General features: G+C 57.8%; 8 protein-coding genes across 8 annotated transcripts; 3 read left to right on the top strand and 5 right to left on the bottom strand.

Moving 5' to 3' along the window:
- Positions 1–2,301: 2,301 nt before the first annotated feature.
- UV8b_03301 (uncharacterized protein) lies at positions 2,302–2,772 on the top strand (the record flags this gene model as incomplete). Its single annotated transcript, XM_043140799.1, has 1 exon — positions 2,302–2,772. The coding sequence occupies one exon, from the start codon at positions 2,302–2,304 to the stop codon at positions 2,770–2,772; it is 471 nt and encodes a 156-aa protein (XP_042996733.1).
- A 1,811-nt stretch (positions 2,773–4,583) lies between these two features.
- Positions 4,584–5,766, top strand: UV8b_03300 (uncharacterized protein; the record flags this gene model as incomplete). Its single annotated transcript, XM_043140798.1, has 2 exons — positions 4,584–5,114; positions 5,266–5,766. 2 exons carry the CDS (start codon positions 4,584–4,586, stop codon positions 5,764–5,766), a joined length of 1,032 nt encoding a protein of 343 aa, XP_042996732.1.
- A 3,275-nt stretch (positions 5,767–9,041) lies between these two features.
- Positions 9,042–10,616, bottom strand: UV8b_03299 (uncharacterized protein; the record flags this gene model as incomplete). Its single annotated transcript, XM_043140797.1, has 1 exon — positions 9,042–10,616. The coding sequence occupies one exon, from the start codon at positions 10,614–10,616 to the stop codon at positions 9,042–9,044; it is 1,575 nt and encodes a 524-aa protein (XP_042996731.1).
- Positions 10,617–11,010: 394 nt separating this feature from the next.
- UV8b_03298 (uncharacterized protein) lies at positions 11,011–12,501 on the top strand (the record flags this gene model as incomplete). The annotated part of the gene is made up of 6 exons (XM_043140796.1): positions 11,011–11,077; positions 11,175–11,218; positions 11,319–11,429; positions 11,505–11,613; positions 11,676–11,904; positions 12,090–12,501. The coding sequence occupies 6 exons, from the start codon at positions 11,011–11,013 to the stop codon at positions 12,499–12,501; spliced, it is 972 nt and encodes a 323-aa protein (XP_042996730.1).
- A 264-nt stretch (positions 12,502–12,765) lies between these two features.
- Positions 12,766–16,687, bottom strand: UV8b_03297 (uncharacterized protein; the record flags this gene model as incomplete). The annotated part of the gene is made up of 4 exons (XM_043140795.1): positions 12,766–13,440; positions 13,533–15,937; positions 15,996–16,152; positions 16,256–16,687. The coding sequence occupies 4 exons, from the start codon at positions 16,685–16,687 to the stop codon at positions 12,766–12,768; spliced, it is 3,669 nt and encodes a 1,222-aa protein (XP_042996729.1).
- Positions 16,688–17,515: 828 nt separating this feature from the next.
- On the bottom strand, positions 17,516–17,974 carry UV8b_03296 (uncharacterized protein; the record flags this gene model as incomplete). Its single annotated transcript, XM_043140794.1, has 1 exon — positions 17,516–17,974. The coding sequence occupies one exon, from the start codon at positions 17,972–17,974 to the stop codon at positions 17,516–17,518; it is 459 nt and encodes a 152-aa protein (XP_042996728.1).
- Positions 17,975–18,497: 523 nt separating this feature from the next.
- UV8b_03295 (uncharacterized protein) lies at positions 18,498–19,799 on the bottom strand (the record flags this gene model as incomplete). The annotated part of the gene is made up of 1 exon (XM_043140793.1): positions 18,498–19,799. One exon carries the CDS (start codon positions 19,797–19,799, stop codon positions 18,498–18,500), a length of 1,302 nt encoding a protein of 433 aa, XP_042996727.1.
- A 2,659-nt stretch (positions 19,800–22,458) lies between these two features.
- Positions 22,459–23,367, bottom strand: UV8b_03294 (uncharacterized protein; the record flags this gene model as incomplete). The annotated part of the gene is made up of 1 exon (XM_043140792.1): positions 22,459–23,367. One exon carries the CDS (start codon positions 23,365–23,367, stop codon positions 22,459–22,461), a length of 909 nt encoding a protein of 302 aa, XP_042996726.1.
- Between the last annotated feature and the right edge of the window lie 250 nt (positions 23,368–23,617).

The raw sequence follows: 23,617 nt of genomic DNA, 5'->3' as shown, positions 1-23,617 counted from the left end.
TTTTTCCCTTTTTCCTTTTTTTATTTCCTCCCCCTCCTCCCCCCCCCCCCCTCGCCAGCTTTGGCTGCACTCCTCCTCCAACACGGAACTGGAGCTGGCCAAACCCCACAGGAACGACCGAGACCACTCCTTTTGGGTGATGTTTCGAGTGGTACATGCTTCAGATGCCGGCATTGATTCGATGGCCATTTGGCGGCTGGATTCCCTTGTCAAGGTTAACCTATCGAATCCATCTGGCTGTAAGCTTAACCGCGGCGGGGCGGGGGGTGTGTGTAGTCTGCGTGTCAATCAGTCAATCGTCAATCGTCAATCAATATCAATGGTGAAGAGGAAGAAGGCGCTGGGGCAGATGGCGGGTCTGGCCACCAGCCACCAGCCACCAGCCGCCAGCCACCAGCCACCAGCCAAGCCTTGGGTTGGCTTGCCTATCACAATCAGCAAACCTCACACGTGGGCGAGCGCGAACCCCTTCTTCGAAGCTTGGAAACCACGCAGCATACGGAGTAAAGCCTTCGACAAAGCAGGGTCCGCGTGGACCATGCGGAGCACGGAGTATAAGCACTCGATAGCCTGCATTGATTGTCTGATCTAGCTTGCGCAACAGACCGAGCGGCGGGGTCGGGCTGCACATGACAACGGCTGCCGTTCGACAGAGGTCCACGGGCCAGCTCTGGGCCAGCTCATGGGCCATTGATTGAACTTGTCCTGGATTGGATGCTCCGTCCGGTTGCAGCCAGGATTCGCCAGGACTCCGCGGGTTGCCTGAGCCTTTGCGGGAGGAAACACACTCCTATTTCGGTCCCATCGATTCAATATTTATTGAAACCTGGTTTGGGTTTCGGAGCTCCATCTCGGCGCAAACAAGGTTCAGCCATCCGGTGCACCATGCCCCAAGGTGACATGCCGTGCCGCCGCTTACAGGCTTCGTGTTTGACCATTGCTTAATCGCGAGCGCCTGTCTGGTCGATGATGAAATTGATGAGGTGGATGAATTAGCGCACCCAGCATGGCGAGACGGACCAATGTGTTCAGAACGTTGATGAAAACACCTGCTAGGTACGGAGTACGGAGCTGCTGGAGGTGGGTTTCGGGCTGTATTAGCCTTCGACTCGAGCCTGCCCTAGCGCATTCTCAGTAAAGTGTTGCAATAAAGTAGTGCAGAATAGAGGACAGTAGAGGACGGGGTGCTCCGTAGGTACGTAAGCGTGAAGGGCTTCCTTGTCATGTTTGAACTTTTCTGTCGTCTCGTCCTGCTCCAGCGATGGTTGCACGTGGGGGAAATGCGTCGCTGGGGCTGGTTTATTCTTTTCCGCGGAGAGGATCCGCCAATGGAGCTAGCGATGGGGGCCAAGGGGGCACCAGCACCAGCTGGCAGCTGGCAGCTGGCAGCGGGTGAGTAAAAAAGAAAAATGGGGTGGAGGGGGTCAGAATAGGCAGGAACTACTCCGTACGGAGTGCTTCCTCCACCTCCCTGCCAGATCCAAGATGGTCACGATCAAGTTTTGCTGCCTTTTTCGTTTTATCGTTGCGCCAGTTATTTCTCATGCGCTGCGGTACGTTGTACTCGAGATTGGCAAATAGTGCTCCGTACGGACGTACAGGTTACGCTGTTGTGCCGAAAAAAAAAAAAAAATTGTTGCTGCGTGTCTGAAAATGGGGCAAGGCAGGAGGGAGCGTCGACTCCTGCGGGGTACCATTAACCTGCGGTCAGGAATCGACAAGAGGTACCTTGTGCATTGAGCTCGCTGCGGTAGGCCTGGGTCAAATTCAAAGCCGTGTACATGTAGGATGCGTACTCCGTACAGGCTCCAGAGTACTCGGTACTTGGCAACGTCGATGTCATGTTGCGCCAAGACCTGCCAAGAAGACGCGGCGTCCAGGTTCATCCACCATTGGTCAAGTCCTGGCTCATGCTGACACAGAGCTGCCCGAGATTTTACAGCAACTTGTTAACAAGCTCGGGATGTCGACTTCCTTGGAACTTTTTCTCCAAACAACTCGCCAAGGTTAACCGCTGCAGCCCAACCATGTTCGATGCCGACGTGACGGTCAAAAACCCGTCGATTCGTGATCTTTTGCAGAGCAGCCATGCACGATGCATCGGTTGAAATCAGACTTGCCCTTTTTTTTTTCTTCGCCAAGCAGTCTCTGCCCCGTCATTAGTCAGCTACGCTACCTCCTTAACCAGCAGGTAGAAACCATTCGCCTGGAAACACGAGGCAAAAGTTTCGTTTCGCACTGTAGGTCAAGGTCAAGGTCCAGGGCCAGTCGTGGCGTTGGCGGTGATGGCTGGTGCGAAACATGAGCCACGGGTTCGCAGCGTCGAGCGACGGCTCTGCTTTTTTCTGCGTGTTTGCCGCCAGCAGCTTTGGGAACGGCCAAGTCGGCCTTCTGCCAACACCTCGAGAGACGGGCGGTTTTATATCTGGAGCCGAAATGTCCTACCTTTACACCGAAATTGCCATGCTGCACATGCTGCGCTCGCGTGCGCGTCTGCCAGACCGTTTGCCGCGCGATCGAATCGAGTTTGCCTCCACCAAACTTGGCAGCATTCCATTCCCTGCAGCAGGCGTCCAAAACCCCCAGGGGCCCCAGGGGGCGATGTGCGACGGACGGACTGATGCCGAACCCTATTCTAGATGTCCCTTAGCGCGGCTATCCAAGGGATCGATGATGCTTATCCAAAAGGGGTCGATGATGATGAGGGTTGCAATCGTCGTCTCCGCCACGCAAGCGGGAACAGCCTGGGGAGCACAGCACCCCGCAGCCTAATTTTAGCCCAGCCATCTGCGTCGTCTGCGTCGTCTTGTATGCAGCCCGACACAAGTCATTGATGGCAGCTGTCCTTCTCGCCAAGTTGTTCTGCGCAAGTTGTGGCCACAGCGAAGGGCATTGAGGGCTGGGGCAGTGGTGGGCTCTGCAGCTGGTGTCTTGCTCCCTGTTTGGCTGGCCTGGTAGACGCGCGCCTGCGGGCGGCCAATCTCCTTGCAGCCCACACGCAGCCAGCACTGGATCCACCGATCATGGCACGAGCTTAGACTCCACAATTCTCAAAATGTCGGGGCTCCAGACTCAGGACCAACATGGAGAAATTCGATGATCATCGCCTTTATCTACAGAGTAGGCTTGCAGCAACCACCGACCAAGACGACTTATCGACAAGCTCCCGCGTTTACACGACCCCACTTGCCGCCCTTGCCACCAATCCTTTTGCCGGGTGCGGATCGTCTATTTGCGATATGTGCCATGCGCCGTGCGCCATGCGCTTGACTCACCTCCGCGTGCCGTCTTCTTAATCCGTCTCCTCCAATTTCCAGCCGCCGAGCGTTTCCAATTTTATCATGCTTCGAGACTCGATAGTATTGAGGATGTATAATGAGGTCCCGGAATGCTACTTTTGGCATTCCGCGCTCGTCGCCGTCAAATTTGCCGTGGCATCGAAGCACCATCTCCGATCGGCTGCTCACTCCAGAGCCCACAGCTGGCTTCGTCGCCCTACAGCAGCTGCGACGAGAGGCTTGGCCATTATGCCGGGTTTTTTTTTTTTTTTTTTCTTTTTTTTTTTTTTTATAACTGTTCCGGGCTGTTTTTCGGTCCTCTTTCCAGAGTCCTCGGCCATGGTAACCTGCGCTTTCGTCTGCCTCGAGAGCTTTGCCTCGAAAGCTGCTCCCTCTCGGACGGCGTCTTGGCAACTCGCCGCTCGTGTTACCTGCCTTGCCCTCCATTTCCGCTATGTTTGTCCCCGGTCTTCTCCCTTTTTGCCCAAGTCAGGGTTACATACCACCGGCCCCAGGTCCGAAGCCTTATAGCCGCCGCATCTTTGGCCCTTAACCGCCGATCCGCCCCCAGATTCTCCTCTGGGCCAATATCCTTGAGCCATTTCCTGACAAGCCGCTGTTTCGGACATGGCGACATAGTTTCACCTTGTTTTTCGTCCCGTTGACCTGGTTTCATCTCTAAAGCTGCCAAACACGGCATTGGTCTTGATCTTTTCTCAGACAGGCCGGTCGAGCTTGACCTCGTCTCAAGATCTTAAAGCTGCTTCATGTCTCCCTTTGTTCGAGGCCAGACCGAAGCTCATTGACTTCTCCTCCGAGCCACCCGTCCTAACTTGATCGGGGACTAATTGTTTTTTCAGTTTGGATCTGTTCTTGTTCCTTTTGGGTTTTATTTTTTATTATTATTGTTATTATCATTATTTTCCCCAATTAGACTCACTCTTGCTCTCCACGCGGCCGGTCTCGCAGAGCCCACCTCCTCGACAGCAACCTGACTCTATTCACTGCCGCTGGGTGAAGGCTCCTATTCCGACTACAGGAAGAATTCCTTCGTTGCGCCTTTTCCGGCGCCTTTTCCTTTACTCTCCTCTCTCGCCCTCTTTTGTCCGGAGATCTGACTTGCGCTGCTGGAAAGCGCATGGCGCCGCTCCACATCTCTTTTGCCCCTGTCGAGCTGCATTAATTGATAAGTCTCCACCAAGCAGGATCTTTTGCCGGTCGCATCTTCCGCAGCATACCCATTGCTTTTGATTGTTCAGCCGGCCATAGGCGCTTCTTCTTCCTCCTCTTAAAAAAGTAGACATAATGCCTAAAGATTACCGCGGCACAAGTGGAGGTCACCATCAGCACCACTATACCCACCAACTGTCGAGTGCCATGGCTGCCTCCCCTCTGTACGCCCAGCAGCAAGCGCAGCGCGTCCAGGTGCCCGCCAGCTATTACGCCATCCCCCCCGGGCCCGACTCGGCGCCATTGCAGGCCCCGGCGGCGCAGCAAGCTTCATACGCGGGCTACGCCGCCGAGGCGTCGGCCGTCCTGCCGCCGTCCCAGCACCGCCCATCCTCTGGCGCCTGGACCGTCCAAGACGACAACCAACTCGTCACCGCGCGGATGCAAGGCCTCAACTGGGGCCAGATCAAGGACGCCCACTTTCCTTCCAAAAGCGCGAATGCCTGTCGCAAGCGCCACGAGCGCCTGATGGAACGCAAGGGGGCAGACGACTGGGACATCAGGAAGCTGCAACAGCTGGCCAGGGAATACATGGCGATGCGAAAGGAGATTTGGAGTGGGCTTGCCGCCCGTACCGGCGAGAGGTGGAATGTCGTCGAGGCAAAGGTACGAGGCATCTGCCAGCCCTGTTTTCGCTTCTCTTCTCATTTCTCCCCCCCCCCCTCTCTCTCTCTCTCTATATATATATATATATCTTTCTCTTTGATACCAACTAGGCTGCCTGGATACTAACATCTCGCCCACTTCTGCTGCATAGTGCATGTCCAACGGCTTAAAGAATCTACAAAGCGCCGCTCGCGCAGCTTCGCGCCGAGATCGCCTCGAGACAGGCTCTCACATCACAGGGTATGACGACGATAGCGGCATTTCCGGCATCGGCCTGACTCCTGTTGATGAACTAGACGCATCCTACAGCAGTCCTGAGACGGGCTCCTCGGCCGGCGCAGCGCTTTCCTTGTCGTCGAGTTCGGCCACCACTGGCGTCGACTACTACTTGCAGGCGGCGCGCGGCGGCGCGGCAGCAGCCCGTGCGCACCCGCCTTCTTCCGGCACCGGCGTCCACCCAGCATCCTACGCTCTTGGCGCATACGGCGGCAGCCATCACTGGTACTCGTCAAGCGTAAGGTCATCGGCGAGCTTGCGACACCGATACGTTTCGCGGGGCAGCAGCCCCTACAACATCGATATGCACAGGTTACCAAGCGGAGAATCGGGCGTGGACCCCTTGATCGTTCGACCTAGCGGTGGAAGAGCATGACGTGACCAGTTGCGCCACAACCGGCCACACGACTGCCAGTGCGCCAGGTCACTCTTCTCCCTCGTTCCGGATCCCTTGTCTGTGTTTATTTCTTTCCTCTCTCTTTATCCAATAGTCGCTGCTTGGCCTGTGTCGCGTCCCTTTTTGGATCTTTGCCTCTGGCCAAGGAGGATCATGTCTGGCGTTCTGGGGGATTATTAATGACGTGCCCGGGCCGGACCACTTTGCGGACAACGATACACGGTAATGGAACATGACTGCCGAGTTTCCTATGTCCTTTTTTCTTTTTATTTATTCTATTTATTTATTTTTAGAGCACCGGGCGTATTTGTACCATTTCGTTCCTTGACAAGTTGTTGATGAAGTTGACGTTGACTGGAGGCTGTTTGGACACGGACGGACCAGTTTGTCCTGTGCTGGTCACCTGGGGCACTTCTCGTTCACAAGAGCAGGCTTCAGTTTGAATGTATAGTAGATGGAAGTCTGGGGGTTCATCCCCCCATTTGGCATTTCGAATGGCAGACATGTCGAGGATGAGGCGGGGACTGTGAGCTGGCCGGTCCCGGAGCGTATGGACATTGCATTTTTTCTTTTTCTTGCCTCGCAATCAACCCAAGACGGCGGATTCTGCGCGCCTGACTGACTGTATGTGCTTGGACCTGGGCCCTCCTTGGATGTTGAAGGATATCGCCAGAAAATAACATGGCTTCGTTTGGGGTAAGGATATCCGTTGAATGGAACAGCCAAACGCGCGTTTTTGAGGCATTGTGTGCTGTGGATCTGAGGAGGCCCTGCCGGGCTACCAGGGCGCGGTCTAGCCCCTTTGGGGACTAGCTCCCTATCCCGGTGGGTCTCCGGTTTCCGGGGTCCCTAGCGCCAGCGCCCAGGGGCGACAGATCCTATTCATAGACGGGGCCTGATTGGCCATTGGGCGACTTCTAGAACCATGCTGCCAGGTCGCAATATAAGGCGCTGCTCTTGGGCCCATGTCCGTGGTCAGGAGCGATACAGAAACAACTGACTAGTGAAAATTCGTGGCGATCGCAGTCTGTGCCGTCGCTAGCCCTGTTATCAACTCGCAAATCTATCAGCATACGTAGTAGAATGCCGCCTACTGGTGGCTATAGGCATTCGTAGAAAACTTCTTCTCAATGGAATGTAGTATTCAGATGGTAGTTTTCACCATGAATAGCAGGATTAGATCTAATCCAGGCGCATTCTCTTCCTGGCAGGGCTTGTGTCCAGCCGCGCTAAGAAGATGACGGCTATTTTTTAACTTTATAAAGTTCAGTGTGTAATGAATTTATAAAGCAAAGGGTTCACCCGACACACGCCTGCTGCCGAACTGTCTCGTTGGCCAAAGGGGCAGAACAGACCCGGGCGAGCACCGCCTGGGCCACTATCCAGCAGCCCTGCGAGGTAGTCTACGCGCTCGTGCCTAGTTTCACGTCATCTTGCAACTTGCAGCAGCGCAGACTCTGCAGACAGTCCAGATTCCAGCGCACGTAGTGCCCACCCACCCACAGGATAGTAAGCAGTCGCGACTCGCCGACCAGGCTAGCGCGCGGGCTTCAACTACCGACAGCCCTTGCAACCTGCCGCCTGGCCATTTCCACCTCATCCCCGGCCGGCAGCTCATCCCCGCCGCGGTATTTGACGCCTGGCCCTGCCCTCCCTCCCCCCGAGCTGGCCATCAGCAACCAAGCAGCCGGATTCTCTACAACCCGTCCGTCCTCTATATCCCCCATAGCCACGCTCACAATCACACCACCCTCGTCGAAACCGCGCCGGACGAAACGACCAACCCAACAAAAAAAAAAAAAAAAAAAAAAAAAAGATGCGCCCGACGTGGGTCGTGCTCCCGCTCCTCGCCGCGGCCAGGAGCGTCCAGCGCCCCGGCGACGACAAGACCGCGGACCGGCGCAACATCGTGGTCGAGTGTACCGACGGCTGGCGCGACACCTTCAAGTGCTGCACGTGCTGCGTGGCCGAGGTGCTGGCGGCCGAGCCGGGCCTCGCGCAGTGGCGGGCGACGCGGCGGTGCAGGGGATACTGCGGGCTGGCGGCGTGCGGCTTTCTCGGCTTCTGAGAGGAAGGATAGGATGGCTGCGAGGGATGCCGGCCTTTTTTTTTTTTTTTCTTTGCTTGATTGTTTCTTTTTTTTGCTTCCTTGGTTCTTGGCTTAAAGTATACGGGGGTTGAGGTGACGTCTCCTCCGAGGAGGGGCGAGGCGCTAAGGACAGGAACGCGGGACAGTGGAGGAACATGCGGTAAAAGTATGTACTGTAGTAATAGGGCTTAGGCAGGCCCCATCTAGTTAGTCATGGTGGCCCCGGCGGCCCGTTTTTAGGGCCCACCGGCTGACACGCAGCAGCTGGAGCCAGGCTAAGCCCGAAAAGAAAGTTATGCCTCGGGCATTGATTTCCATGTCGAGCGACCTTGTTTGCTGCCGACGGTGCATACGAGCCAAAGCTTGGATGCAGCTTCAACTGTGTAACTTTTACGCTTTATTCAAAGTGAAGGGAAAACATAGGGCATCAGAGTCGCTTCCGAGGGCGTCGCGCGAGCAAAGTCCTGATATTGCGTGTGGTGATGATGGTTAAAAAGGGAGAGAAAGCTTCCTGTGTATGCTGTACTGCTATGGACAAATGGTGCAAGGCAGACTTGGTTCAGCTCCTGCTGCGCGTTCAGTAAGTAGCCCGCTACCGCGCTTCATGTCTCTGCAGAGCTTTCGTTCTTCATCACCGCCAAGTGGTCAAGTGGCACATGGCACCTGTACGGATTTTCGGAAGAAGTAGGAAAAGGGCGAGGGAAAATCCTCAGGCACAGGCCCCGTCTAATCCACGGGCGGAACAACGCACAGATCCACCGTTTGTAGCATCGGCGACCGATGGACGCATGCATCCTTGACGCCCACCCATGTACACTGGGAACAAGGAACTCAGTCGTGTCTAGGGAGCAGAGTAGCCCGTTCCACACGTACAGAGGTAGCGACATGCCAGAATCCCCTCGGACGTGTGCAGAGCTCGGAAACATTCCACATGGACGACTGCGGATCCATGGCCTCGAGTGGTCACTCCCGGGCAAAACATCCGTCGACCGGAGCTGGAGCAGCAGCAGCAGCAGCATCAGCAGCAGAACCAGACACGCCGCCATCAACGCAGACAACACCGAGCGTCAATGTCGAGCGCAAATCAACTTGCTTCTCACGCAATGCTGCATCCCTAGCGTACAGGCCTCTCCAACACCCGCAAAACGCACGTTCACGGCACCCCTCATCTCCCCCCGAGGCTCTCCACCCTGGCCGCCGTCATGCCCGCCATCTCGTCCAGCTCGTCGTCCTCCCACACGCCCGCCTCACCGTCGCCGCTGTCGCCGCCGCCGCACACGCTGCGCCACGCCCGGCTCCACATGCCCTTCTTCTGCAGCAGCGCCAGGATCATGACGCTCGGCAGGTGCCAGACGCTGGCCCAGAAGAGGCCGCGCGCGCTGCCGCCGTGGCCGCCGAGGCGCCAGAACCGCGCGGCCTGCGCGGCCAGCCACAGGTTCACGGGCAGGCTGGTCGCGGCAAAGGACCACTCGGTCACGCCGGCGGCGCAGAGGCCCAGGCACAGCGGCAGGAAGGCCAGGCTGTACCGCAGGGCCACGCGGCCGTTGCGCGCGGGGTTGGTCCAGGCCAGCATGCGCAGCCCGGCGGCGCGGTACTCGTCGCGGATGGTCCAGCTGAGGGCCATGAAGTGCGGGAACTGCCAGGCGAACAGCAGCGCGGCGAGCAGCCAGCCGCCGGCGGACGAGCCGTCGCCGGCGAACAGCAGCTCGCGCCACGAGCCGTCGCGGGTGGCGGCCTCGCCGGCGGCGGCGGCCCACCCCATCAGCGGGGGGATGCCGCCGACCACGGCCCCGACCCACGTGTTGAGCGCCGTCACCGCCTTGAGCGGCGTGTACACGCCCGCGTACAGGACAATGTTGGACAACCCCAGCCACGACACGGTGGAGTTGACGCCGAAGTAGAGGGCGCCGACGCCGGCGGCCCCCGCGGCGAGGGCGAAGAGCGCCGCCAGCCGCGGCGACACCAGCCCGCGCACGAGGGGCCTGTTCCTCGTCCTCGACATCTTGGCATCGGTGCCCGGCTCGTAGAGCATGTTGAGGGCGTTGGCGCTCGCGGAGCACAGGGCCGTGCCGGTGGTGAGGAAGAGCAGCGTCAGGGGGCTCAGGCTCGGCGTCTCCGTCATGGAGGGCGTGAGCATCTCGGGCACGGGGTACAGGGCGTAGGGCGCCATGGCCGTCAGCACGATGAGCACGGTCAGCCGCGGTTTCGAGAGGGAGAGGAACGCGGCCATGGTACGGCGCAGCGAGCGGGCCGGCTGGGCCGCCGCCACGCTGGTCAGGATGGACGACGCATTGGCCGGGAGAGCGCCGTCTGGTGACTGATCCGGGCCGACGGCTTGCTTCCGCGCCTGCCGCCTGCGGTGCGGAGGGAGCTGCGGCGATGCGTGCGGAACGTTGGCTGTGAAGGGGCCGGCGGAGGTGGTGTTGGTGGTCGTGTTGGTGATGGTATCGCTGTTGGTGGTGGTGGTTTGTGCGCGGACACGGCCACGTACGGCTGCGGCGGGTGCGCGTCTGGCGACGACGGAGTCGAGGCAGCTGGAGCGGTCAAAGGAGCGGTTCGACAGGAAAAAGGCGGCGTTTCTGGTGCCGGCAGAGTCGGCGGCAGCGGCGAGGGCGAGGGGGCGCAGAGCAGCCGCCCGAGGGCTGCGGGCGGACCGCCAGGGCCACGGCAGGCTGGTGTTGCTCCCCAGGAGGGCGCGGACTCGTGGTGCGCCGCCGGGCAGAGGTGGGATCGAGCGCATTATCGGCGTCTCCTGGGGCACGTGGGCATGGCGGATTTGCTCGTCGCGGGGGTGGAAGCGCAGGAGGGCGGGTGGTGGTGAAGAGGTTGCTGTTTCGTTTCGCTTTGTTGGACTTTTGCGGAGCTTGAAGAAAGGCAGCCACGTGGCGAGTCATGTGACGGGGGCGGGGAAGTGGGGCGGCGGCAACCGGCGCAGGGTGAACCTGTCCGGCGCCGACAGGTGCGACCAGCATTTTGGCGGCCCGGCTGGGCTATAAAGCAGACGGTGCCGTCGGGGTCCCATCCACCGCGTTTTCCATTGCCATCAGCGTCGTCCATCGCCATCAGCATCCTCCATCGCCACCAGCGTCTTCCATCGCCACAGCGTCATCACCATCGCAGAATTACCTATCGCCATGCCGTCGCTGCTCGACCTCCTCCGCCAAACCACCCAGGTCGACTGCGACACCCTCGACGCAGAGGGTACGCCGCCCCACACCCACATCCCCGCTCTGTTGCACGTATGATGCACGGAGTATCCTACCAGTCAATCGCCTCTAACGTGCCAGCTGCCTCGCAGTGGCCCAGACCCTCGGCCCCTTTGCCGACTGCACGTCCAACCAGGTACCTGACCGCCTCCGGCACCCCGCTCCCGCCCCGCCTGCTCCCGCTCCGGACCGCCCGCTGACCCACCCCCTCCCCACGGGCCATCGCCTACTTTGAGCTCTGCAAACCGCTCCACCGCACCCTCGTCCAGCAAGCCGCCGCCGACGCATCCCGCCTCCGCCACCTCCAACCGCCCGCCTCTCCCGGCGAGTTCATCGTCGACATCCTCGTGCGTCTGCAAAACCCCCACCCCCTCCCCTCCCCTCCAACCGGGTTCTCCGTCTCACCTGCCAATCCCCCCCAGATGGTCAAGCTGCAGCTGCTCGTCGTGCCCCACCTCTCCGGCTACGTGCACGTCCAGACGAACCCCCGGCTGGCCTACTCCACCCAGGGCACGCTGGCCAACGCAAGACGTACGTGAGCCACGGGCCCCCTCCGATGACGGCTTTGTTCCGCTGACGGCACCTGCGCGCAGGCATCGTGGCCCTCTTCCAGGCCTTGTCCGACGTCGGCCCCGGCCGCGTCTGCGTCAAGATCCCTGCCACCTGGGAGGGCCTGCAGGCCTGCCGGGTCCTGCAGAAGGAGGGCATCGCCACGCTGGCCACGACCATGTTTTGCATGGAGCAGGCGGCCTTGGCCGGCCACGTCGGGTGCACCTATATTGCGCCCTACGTCAACGAGCTCAAGGTGCATTTCGAAGACGGGTGAGCTTGTGCTGCCGTTCTGTTCCATCCTATTCTCCCTTACTGTTTAATCTTCCTTCTCCTCTCGTCTTCCCCCCTCTCCCCCCTTCTTTCATCTCAACCATCCAGATACACCAACCCCAATCCCTCGCTTTCCTCTTCTTCCCTTTCCCCCCCACCCTTCTCACACCCGCCTCGCCATCCAGATACGTCGACCCCAGTCCCTCCTTCCCCTTCACCCGCCTCTCCCAGCACTACTACGCCGCCCACGCCCTCCGGACCCAAGTCCTCGCCGCCTCCCTCACCTCCACCGACCAAGTCATGCAGCTCGCCGGCGTCCACCACATCACCGTCGCGCCCCCGCTCCTCCGCCAGCTCGCCGCCACCGACGCGGCGTCCTGGACCGGCAGCCTCGGCACCTACCTCGCCCAGCCCGTCAGCCTGGACGCCGAGTACGACGCCATCCTCGACGACGAGAGTGCCTGGCGGCTCGCCTTTGCCAGGAGCGCTTTCGGGGCGAGCGAGGCCAAGCTTGTTCAGGCCATCAATTACTTTTGCGACTTTCAGGAAAAGATGGAGGCCTTGGTTGCCGGCGTGGGGAGTCTGCACGGGCAGTGACGGCTGAGCAATGCCTACATGTAGACAATCAATCAATATACAGCAGGTATCCTGTCATGTATGTACGTTTCGCAAACAAAAAGGTATAATTCGTACAGCCCGACATACATTTTCCATTCAGTTACACTTTTCGCGAAGCACGTCTCAACCGAGATCGAGAACCTCACGCCACAAAGGCACGCCAACCCGATAAGCTGGACCAAAAAAAAAACCAAAAAAACCCCAAAGGCCCGATCCCCGTCAAAGCCAACTGGGACAGGGCCGTCACAAGCATTCGATAGCCTTAAGAAGCACTTCCACACCCTTGCTCCCAATGTCTCCCTTGCCCCCTAGCAAGCTGCCGACGTCGCTGAGAACCCCAAGTGGAATGTAACACCCGGTTTTTGCCTTTTCCAAGCTTTCCTTCAGCCGACTCGTGTGCTCCCATTCGCGCGCAGCAACCTCTGCTCGCTCGATCACGCGGTCGGGAATGCCGCACATGGCTGCGCAGTGCATGCCGAAGCTGCCCTCGGCAACCCCGTCTTCCAGCTTGTACAAAAACGTCACTTTGCGCTCCTCCTCGTCCACGTGGATTTGCATCCTCTTCTCTTCAATCTCGGGGTGATTCTCAAACTCGGTCGCAAGCGAGTGGTAGTGAGTGGCGAAGAAGCCTAGGCAGCCAATGTGGGTTGCGACGTGATGCAGCACCGCCTGCGCGACGGCAACCCCGTCGTACGAGCTTGTTCCTCTACCCAGCTCATCGAGAATCACCATGGACCGCGGTGTGGCCTCTGCCAGGATCTTCTTGGTTTCCGAGAGCTCTACGAAAAAGGTGGATTGTGCCGCGAAAATGTTGTCGTTGGCACCCAGTCGTGACATGATGCGATCCACTGGCGTGAGACGAGCAGAAACCGCTGGGACATAGCATCCGATTTGTGCCATGATGACAGCCACGCAAGACTTGTAAAAGAAAAGAGGAAAAGAAAATAAAACCACGGTCAGCTTCATGGTCATCCAGAGAAACGTTGGCCTGTGGGAAAAAAAAAACATACCATTCTAAGGACGGTTGACTTCCCCGCCGCATTGGCGCCCGTCAACAAATTGATCTTGGCCCGGTCTCCACCGAGCTTGATGCCGTTCGGTATAAAGTCGTCGACCGTATTAATCATACACGGGTGGCGCAATTCGTCAAAGTCGACAAAACTGCGCTCGTGGTCAAAAAACTGCGGCCTGCATGCCGGCTCTCCCAAGGAGCTAGACGCCTTGGCCAGACTGACGAGGCAGTCGAGTTGGGCGATGATCTTGATTGCGCGCAACCAAGTGTTGTACTCGACGTCGAACTTCCTGAATAGCCGTGATGCAATCTCTCTCACTAGCTGCGAGTGCAGCTCTTCGGCCTCTTGGAGCTCTCTGACAAGCTGGGTGAGCTGGCCAAAGTACCATCGCTTCACGTCCTTGGTGGACGACATTTGGCGCCAGCTTGAGGGGACCTTGACGCTTTTAGGCGCTTCCATCTGGTATACTTCTTTGCCGACATCGGTATACTTGAGGCTGCGGCACTTGAGCTCCGTCTTCTTGGCGCTTAGCAAGTCGTCTAGTTGATTCTTCACCTCATCCATACGAGCCAAGCTCTCGTCAAAGTCCGGCTCGATGCCGCGTCCGGGGATCAGTATTTTCTCTTGGCGAGCCCTTTGGCGGTCAAATGCCGTTTTCCAGAAGCTCAGCGGTTCTTCCAGGTCAGGCATGGATGAGATTAGCCGGTCGACTATGCCATTTCCGCCCCTAAAGGCCGAGAGGAGACTCATGGTGTACTCTATCTGCTCGAAGCCCTCCAGCACTCGGACAAAGTCTTCGGGCTTGCATGCCCCGGCATGGATGCGAGAAATCAATCGCTCCAAGTCCGGCATCTTCATAAGCTGAGATGCGAATTGCTCCCGAACCGTCGGGTCACTGTTTAGCATCTCAACTGCGTCCAATCGTTCGTTGATCCGCTCAATGTCGCACAGGGGATGAGCCACCCACTGACGAAACAATCGCTTTCCAAATGGTGTGATGCACCTGTTGAGCAAGGTGAACAAGGTGCCGTCTGTCGAGCCGTCGGAAGAGTTGGCAAATAACTCCAAGTTTGTCAATGTTTGTCCGTCCAAGACGAGAGTGCCATTCTTCTGAATGGGATTGTACGTGTCAAAGTTGCCCTGCGAGAGTAGCGGTCCTTCCAACTGCAGGAACTTGAGGTAGGATACCAAGGCGCCAAAGGCAGACATGACCAGGTCATCGTCTTTGCATTGCTGCAGCACCTCTGGCCAAATGCCATCTTCATTATGTTCGGATGCGAAATAGTTGCCGCATTTGAGCTCGCGCCGAGAGGTATCCGCGTCCCAGAATTCGCTGCCGGGCTTCAGGTAGGTCCAGATGGTTGTGGGGCTGGTGTTGTTCTTGAGGATTCGCAACGCCTTGGTGGAGAGGCAAGACTTTTCCAGAAGCAGCTCGCGAGGACCAACCTGCGCGACAAAGGTTTCAAACTTGGTAAGGTCGACATCGTCGACAAACCCTGACAGCTGGAAGCGGCCCGTGGCAGTGTCTGCAAAGGCGATGCCAAATGACGGTATGCCGTCGGCAACTGACTCCTTGATGGCAACACAGTAGGCAGCCATGTCGTCCTGCAGCATACCACCGTCAACAAGCGTGCCTGCGGTGAGCACGCAAGAAAGCTCGCGAGATATGACTTTATCCGCCTTCTTCCCGCTCTTGTCTTGTCGCTCGCGCATCTCCTTTCCAAGGTTGGTCTCCATCTGGTCTACTCTTGCCACCTTGTATTGTTTCGCAATGAACTGGTTGACCCAGTGATCGAGTGAGCTTTCGGGAACTCCCACCATTCGCATGTTGACTCTGTCCGTCATTTTGAAATCGAATTGCTGGTGGCCAATGGTTGCGTCGTTCTCATAGAGTTCATAGAACTTGCCCTTCTTGAAGAAGACGATGGTATCCCACAAGTTCTGCTTGATTTCCCAGTACTGCTTCTCAAACGGGGAGAATTTGCTCCAGGCCATTGGCGGGATGTAGATGGTTCTTGGGTCATACTCTGGATCGTTGGGAAGCCTTTTCTCCTTGTCGCGAATATTAGCCAACCAGGGATAGCGGTCCTCGGGTTCCTTTGTGTGCGCCTTTTCCTTGTATTTGGGGTCCCTGGGCGCGGTTCGCTCCGTGGGTTTGACAACAGGTCGCTTGTTGGTCGCTTCGGGGTCATAGCTCCACTGGGAAGTGGTTGATGTGGTAGGAGCTTTGTTCATATCATCGTCGTCCAAGTCGGGGATAGGCGTTTCGGCCTTGGAAGGAAGCGGAGGGGAAACGTTGGAGCGCTTTCGGGCGGTCTGTGGTTTTGCGGAACGCTTTCGCTTCTTGGATTGGCGGCGGTCGTCCTCCGAGTCTTCAGACGCAATAAAGTCGGCCATGTCGTCTGGAATTGCAATTAGCACAGCAAGAAATCATGCATGGTAGAGGAATATACAGCATACCATCGTCTTCAACTTGAGACGCGGCGCCATCCTCGTCGTATTCGTCCTCATCTTTCACAACGGTGCGGCCACGATTGCGTCGAGTCTCAGCCCTGCCACCATAGTTGAACGGCTCGTCTTCTTCGGACGATTCGGCATACGAAACAACCTTCTTCGCCTATAAGAGGGCAGACAATCAGCAAAAAAGGGAACCAAAGGAACCACTGTCGCAATGAGCCTGGCCAAAGCTGTTACCGAGAGCTCTCGGGGGGGGGCCTTACCTTTCGGCATGGGCTGCTACCAGCGACAGCCTTTGGAGCGGCTTTCTTGACCAGTTTATTACTGGAGGACGCGGCTGTGGGGGAAAGCAAGGTGCCTCTTCTGGTTCTCATGGCGGTTGCAGGGTCGTCGTTTTCCTGTGAACTCGCTGGCTCGATGGCGTCACTGCTCGGAACAGGTGTGGATAGCTTCACGGACGGCTTGGACTTGGGAAGAGAGTTGGCTTTGGTGGTCTCTTTCAAACATGAAGGTTGAGAATCAGGAGTGACCTTATCACGCGTGGTCGGCGAAGACGCGGGACCGGCAGGCGAGGACTTCTGGAAGAAGGACATGATGGATCGCTGCTTGGCCGACGCAGTGGCCGAGCCAGCTGGCTTGGCTGCCGGTCTGGCAGGGGTACGGGCCGTGCTCGGATGTGCTCTGTCGCCTGCCATGATGATGCGAGCCCACGGGCTGGATGAATCGGTCTGTTGAGGTAGACGTGCGACGGGGCTGCGCAGCTGGCGAGAGCACCCACCAGACAATTTTCTGGAAATGAGTCTGACAATATGGAAATTACAAAATAGCGATATGAAACATGAAAGAAATTGATGAAATTGATGAAGTTGAAAGAAATAGAGACGAATTTTGCGGAAGCAATTACATAAGGATGAGAAACAAGAAGAAGTTGGATGGGAGATTTCATGGTGGGAATACGACAAAAGGTCCGACAGGCCCGACTCTGGGCCCGCGTCTCGCGTGTCGCCGAGCGCGTCGTCCCTACGTCCCACGCCCCACGCCCCACCCGGTTTAATTGGCAGTCGCGTTGAGCAGTTCCTTCCCAACGCAAGCGCCAACGCTGGCTGTCAAACTCTTTTCATTTCCCCCCCACCGCAGTGCAGCTGAGCTATCTTCTTCCTCGCCCATAATGCGACACCAAATGTTGAACGAGCTGTACCGCGAAAGAGAATGCAATATTTCAACTTCGAAATTACCCAGCTGAAGCAATACTTGGCTGCCTCAACAACCAGCTATTGCCGCGAAGCTGTTCTAGCACGCGCCACCCCCGGGCACCGACTGTTACTCCAGCCGCCCTCGTAAATCGATTCGTCTCCAAACCTCTACCCATCATCGCACAATCGCTTCGTTTCAATGAACAAATAAATAAATAAATAAATAAACCCATCTACACTTATACCGCCTGGATACCACAATGCTGACAATACGCCCCCGTGCATCCAAACCATTGCAACTACAACCACACTTCCCCACCCCGCCTCCCGCTAAGCCAGCCCTGTCTCCTGGTGCGAAGGAGGAGCATGTGCCTCCTTGCCCTGTACGCCGCCGTTGTACGCCTGCGGCTGAGAAGCAGGATAGTATCCGCCCGACGGCGGCTGCTGCGGCGGACCAGCATTCACGTAGGTAATAGTCGTCCGCGAGCGTCCGCGCACACACCACACGATGAGCAGGATCCAGGCAACGAACTTGCAAACACCGCCGATGGCGAAACAGACGACGGCGCCAAGCAAGAGGCCTCCGTTGCCGTACGAGTCGTAGTAGCTGTCGTAGCTGGCTGCCCAGCCGCCGCAAAGGCCGCCGCCCGCGATGAAGAAGACGAGGGCGAGGAGGAAGAAGGAGACGGGCCACCACCTGGACATGGACTTTTTAACTGACTCGTGGACAACGGGGGCATGTGGTTGCGCGTAGGGCACCTGGCCCTGCGGGTGCATTTGGTAGGACATTCTGGAAGTTTGCAGCAGAACCTGGGGAATGTTCCTGGTGGGAAGGCAACGAGAGGTGAAGAGATGAAGTGGTTTTTGCAGACTTGGGCATTTCCTTCTCTCGAGCCGTCTTATGAGACGGTCGGAAAGGTGGCACAAATCAGCCTTGCCCTGAGCTTGTCTGCAGCCCCACTGTCATTATGGAATTCACGAAGCCTGGAGCATGGCGTACGAAGATCCAGGGGGACCCCGGTCTTTTTGGGCCTGGATCATCAAACTTGCATTCTTGATTGGTGCCCAAGCATCAAAACCGCCTTGGGGTTGGCGTTCAGCTTCGCCGCGGGTGGCTTTTCAGCCGCAGAAATCCTCATAAAAGCTTGCATTATCCCCACATGCAAACGGGAGCCAAGCCGATTGTTTGGATTGCTTGCCACCGTAGGTCCGCGGGTCAGATTTGTGTTTTAATGCCCGACACGGGACGGACTCTAGGGCAACTCGGTGAGTCGCACTCGCGACGAGGCGAGCCCCCCCCCCCATTCGGGTGTCACCCAAGCCGTGCCATCTTCCTCAGCTTCGCAACCAGCCAAGCCATCCAGCTTCCAACAACAAGCAAGACCAAAAACGACCAATGCCTCCACCCCGTGTCATGCCCCCTGTTCAGACTCCTCCGCGACCCCAGCCACACCCTCCTCGCTCTCGGCTCGCTCACACCGTCATACGCCCGCACCGCCTCCTCGATCGAGCCGTGAGCCCCCGACAGCTGCTGCGCGAGATCGCGCGCGTCCGACAAGGCCAGGTTCGCCCCGAACCCCGCAAACGGGCTCATGGGGTGGTTGCTGTCCCCAATGTAAACCACGGGCACCTCGGCCACGTCGTCGTGGCAAAAGGGCGCCTTGTCCCGCCCGTTGATGCACATGGCCGTTTGGGCATCGGTCAGCCTGACCATGGTGGGGAACGGTTCGCGGAAGGGCGATCCGAGCCGGGCGCCTTCCTCGATAACGGCCTGCTGCTCCTGCCGTGTGCTCGACCGAGATAGCTCTCTGGCGGGCTGGTCTTGGTTGTGGCCGACTGCCCAGAGGACGGTGTTGCGGTCCACGGGCGACAGGAAGCACGAGACGCCGCTGGAGGTGATGAAGCCCCAGTTCTGGCAGACTGGCTCGGGGACCCCGTCGGGGAATCGCGCAAGCCCGCCTCTCAGGACGGCACCGACGTACTCGAGCCGGTCGGCCGGCCGGAGCGCGGCTCGTACCTCGCTGCTTGCTCCGTCCGCGGCAATCACCAGGTCGCAGTCTACTTGGGAGGATGAGCCTCGACACTGGAAATGAACCCTCATGCGACCGCTGGCCAGCTTCTCCACGCCGGAGCAGTAGCTGTGCCAAACGACGCTGCTGTTTTCGCACGATTCGACACTTCTGGCCAGCACGGTCCGCAGGTCCTTTCTCGCGATGCGGATGCTCGCGGTGGGCAATCCGCCGAGGGGCCTCCGACGGACAGAGAGATACTCGCGCCAGCCGGGGCCCCAGATCTTGAAGCACCCCGAGCCCTGGAGGCCAGTGACGGCGTGGGCCAGGACTTGGTCGACGAGACAGAGCTGCTGGAGGGCCAGCAGGCCGCCTGCGTCGCTGTACCCGGATATGGAGACGGTGTAGCTTTCCGCCTGTCTCCAGCGCGCGGGGTCGGGGCTGTCGCGGTCGTACACGGTGACCTTTGGTGGTTTGCATGCGTGATGCCAGTGTTTGTGGAATCCGACGGCGAAGGCGAGGCCCGCGATGCCGCCGCCTATGACGCAGATGGATTTGCCGGCTAGGAAGTGGCTGCCTGGCTCGACGGCCATGGTTTTAGCCATCTGGGATAAACGCCAACGCTAAATTGAACCCAGCCGGAGGCTTCAGCTAATGTAAATTGAAGGCCAAACCAAGCTCAGCAGGCAAAGGCTTAGGGGGGGGGGTTCATTCATTTAACTTTTTCGTTGTTGGGCTGGCTTCCCGACGAGGAGTCTCGTCAATGGACAGGTCGACCATACAAGTGCAACGCAGGCGTATATCTGGCGCTTGCAAGCCAGTCGTGTCTGCGGTGGCAGCCTGTGCCAGGCCAGCCGCAAATGAAAAGGGAATTGGCAAACATGCTGGGTGCGAGTGCAGCCATCGTCATGAAAGGCGGGAGAAACTCCCTGAAGATGCACCGGGAATATGAGCCAACCACTTACAAGCTGCGTCAGACCAAAACCCCACCGTCAGTCTCCAGTTTTATAACAGTCTCGGGCTCTTGAAGTTGGCGAGTTGAGGACGGTCGTAGTCCTGCATATACGTAGTTTCCTAGCCTGGCAACTCGTCTGTCTTGCGTTCCGAGTCCTCCTATCCCGTGCCATCGGTTTTGCTCCACCGAGGCGGAATCTAGCCGAGGTCTCTGCCATCTGGCCTGGAGGCGAGTCCCACGTCGTGCCGTGACCTATGATCCATGTAGTTTGCCACAAAAGAAGTATCGGCCTCGTGTGCAGCTGGCGCCAATGCCAGCAGATTCCATTATCCAGCCGAAGACAGCCATGTGGTTCCAGCCCGGGGAGCCGCAACGTGCTCCATTTCCAGGACCCGTACTCCGTACTCGTACTAATCACGTCGGCATGTTTGCTGGTCCGTGGCTACGTTACCCATCATCTGCAACCACGCAGTGCAACTTTTGCATGCGCATGATTAGAAAGTGGGACGACGCGCCCCGACGTTGCTCGTCGACGGGACCGGTCGGGGGTTTCCAGAGTACGTGTGTGCAGTGCAGCAGGGGCTGTCGATGCTGGATGCGGCTGTCGAAGCGGCTGTCGATGATGTGGTCAATCGCTGCTGCATTACCATCGGGGACGGATGGAGCTCGATTTTCTCGTCAGCCCGGCGCAGAGTGAAGTAGAGGCCCTCGAGCGGGGGTGCGGGGCCCACTTTCAGCATTGTCAAGCATAGCAGAATCTCACCGCCTTTCGTCCATGCGTACACGGGGTCTTTAACAACATGTTTGGACAATGTGATATCGCGATACCTTGCATTTTAATCCGCCGATGGCTGATATTGAGTTGACTATTCTACGCCAGTCTCAGAGTCATCGCCGGTTTACGCTAATTACCAACAAACTGCTCCGCACTCCGTAGTGAGTTTTCAAAATTTTAAGCTGATTGGGTGGGTACAGAGAGGGACCAAAAAGCCCCCACTTTAAGCAGGCCCATTAAAGCGTCCCAGTCTACGGAGTATTCCGTTGTCAGAATGCACAGGGAAAATGCGATAAAATGCTTGATTGAAGGAACCAAGTCCTCTCTAAGAGACTTGTGTTCCCAGCTATTTATAGTGGGATAGGGGGTACCCCTAAGGGCTTACTGATCCAGGGGGAACTCGGCACATCCGACCTCGGACATGACCGATATCCACATTACAGACAAGCCAATTTCCCTCCAACATCCGTACTTCCGACAACATCAGGTACCCGATATAGCCGCGCTCGATGTGGTGTGTGGCGTGTGGCGTGTGGCGTCGCATTTTGAGTTCGAGTCCAGCAAAAAGACGCATAGCGCTGGGAAGCTGCGCTGCGCTTCTCTCCGCTTGCCCTCGCCTGCTGCCAGGTAAACATCGCCTTTCCAGGCAAAGCTCCGCTTCCCCTGTCACCAGCGAAACGCATCTGCAACTGGCCATACCTCGAGGGATTCTGTCGGCATACACGCCGCGAGCCAGGACAACACCAAGAGCGACGGACGATGACAGCCCCTTCTGGGCGTGACTGGTGGCGCCGGGCAATGTGGCCCAGCTGGTCGAGCTATGGATGCAGCGGTCGATGCTCGGATATCTCGCAAGGGCACTCACTCCATGTCTGGCCACGAGTAAAGGTTCGTACGCGGTCGAGCTAAGCCAGCCTGGATCGCCTAGGCCATACGGATGGTCTGCACTATCATCTCTCACTTGGCCCGGGAAATCTGGACATGGATGTTACCGATATGGATTGGCTAGAAATGGCAGGACGCCCATCCGCATTGTAAATGGTCCATTGCGAGGGCCGTTTGCCTTTTTTATGCTGACCCGCTCTCTTTATCGAATCACTGGCTCTGACGGATCACTGGATGCCGGATAGGTATCATGGCTAATCTCAGCAGAGATTCAACCTCTCTCTTTGGCCTTCTGTTATCCACCCTTGCACAAGTTCCGACACTTCTCTATATCACAAACGTACCGCTCAGCCTCACCTTAAAATCCAAAGCAGATGTGCTTGGCTTGGAATCCAAAAATAAATAAATAAATAAATAAACAAGGCTCTCACTTTCAAGTGTTTCAGGGCTGGACATCCACTAGGGCCAAGGAAAACTGATGCTCCCCCTCACAATGCGGCATCGGATGGAGAGACGGTAGGGAAAAGGGGGACGCGTCATGCTTATATGGACATTGTACCAACAGGAGGATCGTAGGAGGATCGTATGTACAGCGCAACCACCTGTCCACACACCGGCGGCATGCAGCGCGAAAAGTGACAGGCATGCATCACGGACTCCCAGGCGACCCCTCGTCACGGGTATAGTCAAACTTGAAGTCGGCAAACTTGTGCTTAATCTGACCGGCGCACTGCTCCAAGTTCTTTGGAAACGCAGCATCCGACAGCGCAATGTCCGCAGCCCCAAAGTCATACGCCATGAGCTTGCTTCTCAGATGCAGGGTCGGGAACCCGTTCCAGGACACGAGCGAAGACCTCCACCACACGTGCTTGTGGTTCTCGGGCGGCTCGTCCCCCGCCCCCTTGGAGAAGCGAAAGTAGTGCGTGCCGATGAGCCCGTCCTTGTTGTACACGGCCTTCATGTGCGTGCCCTCCTTGGGCAAGTCCTTCCACAGCCTGGCCTTGTACTTGCCGTGGGCGGACGCGCACCCAAACTGCGGCTCGCCGTTGCGCGTCCACACCTGCAGGTGCTCCCAGTCGTATTGGTGGCCGATGCAGATGCGGTCGCCAATGTCCTTCTCGAAGAAGTAGTCGTACAGGTAGGCGCACCAGCCGTTGTTGCACCGCTGGCGGGAGTAGACGTTGCCGTGGTCCAGGTCGTACTCGTCTCTGCAGCCCTCTGTGTTTGTCTCGTGGCGGGAGCGGCCCTGGTCGATGTGGCCGTCGGGCCCGATGGCAGGCACGTTGTAGCAGCTGTCCGTGTCAAAGTCCAGGGCGGGCTGCCACTTGAGGTCGTTTGCTGTTGCTCTCTGGGGTAGAGGCGGCGGGGGGTTCGCATCGAAGCCCTTGTCGTCACAGAGGCCCTGGGACACGGCATCCAGAGACTCGGGAGGGACAATCAGGTCCGGGTGGCCCTTTATGGTAAAGGTTACATTGTCCAGAGTCTCCAACGAGGCTCCCTGGCTCTTGGTTGACAAGGCATTAATGCCAGCAATGGCAATGAGGAGTGCGCGATGCATGAAGCAATGCCGAGGCTGGCGCAGGCACAATCTTTGACGATACGATATATCGATATATACGGGACGCAGATTGGGTCAAAGGTGAAGGACCATGCGCAAAGCTGCGACAACGACTGACAGGGGCAAGGGATTTAACTAGAACGGCGGCAAAGCTCAACTCTTGGAAATGAAAAAAAAAAGAAAATCCCAAATGGTTCTGCTTGTCCGACCCTTGGCCGCAACCAGCAGGTGTTGCCGTCAACTCGACAAG

The sequence above is a fragment of the Ustilaginoidea virens genome, chromosome 2 (assembly GCF_000687475.1).
Source record: "Ustilaginoidea virens chromosome 2, complete sequence".
Lineage (NCBI taxonomy): Eukaryota > Fungi > Ascomycota > Sordariomycetes > Hypocreales > Clavicipitaceae > Ustilaginoidea > Ustilaginoidea virens.
Note: the sequence above shows the minus strand (reverse complement) of the source record. Positions and strands in the feature narration are given on the sequence as shown.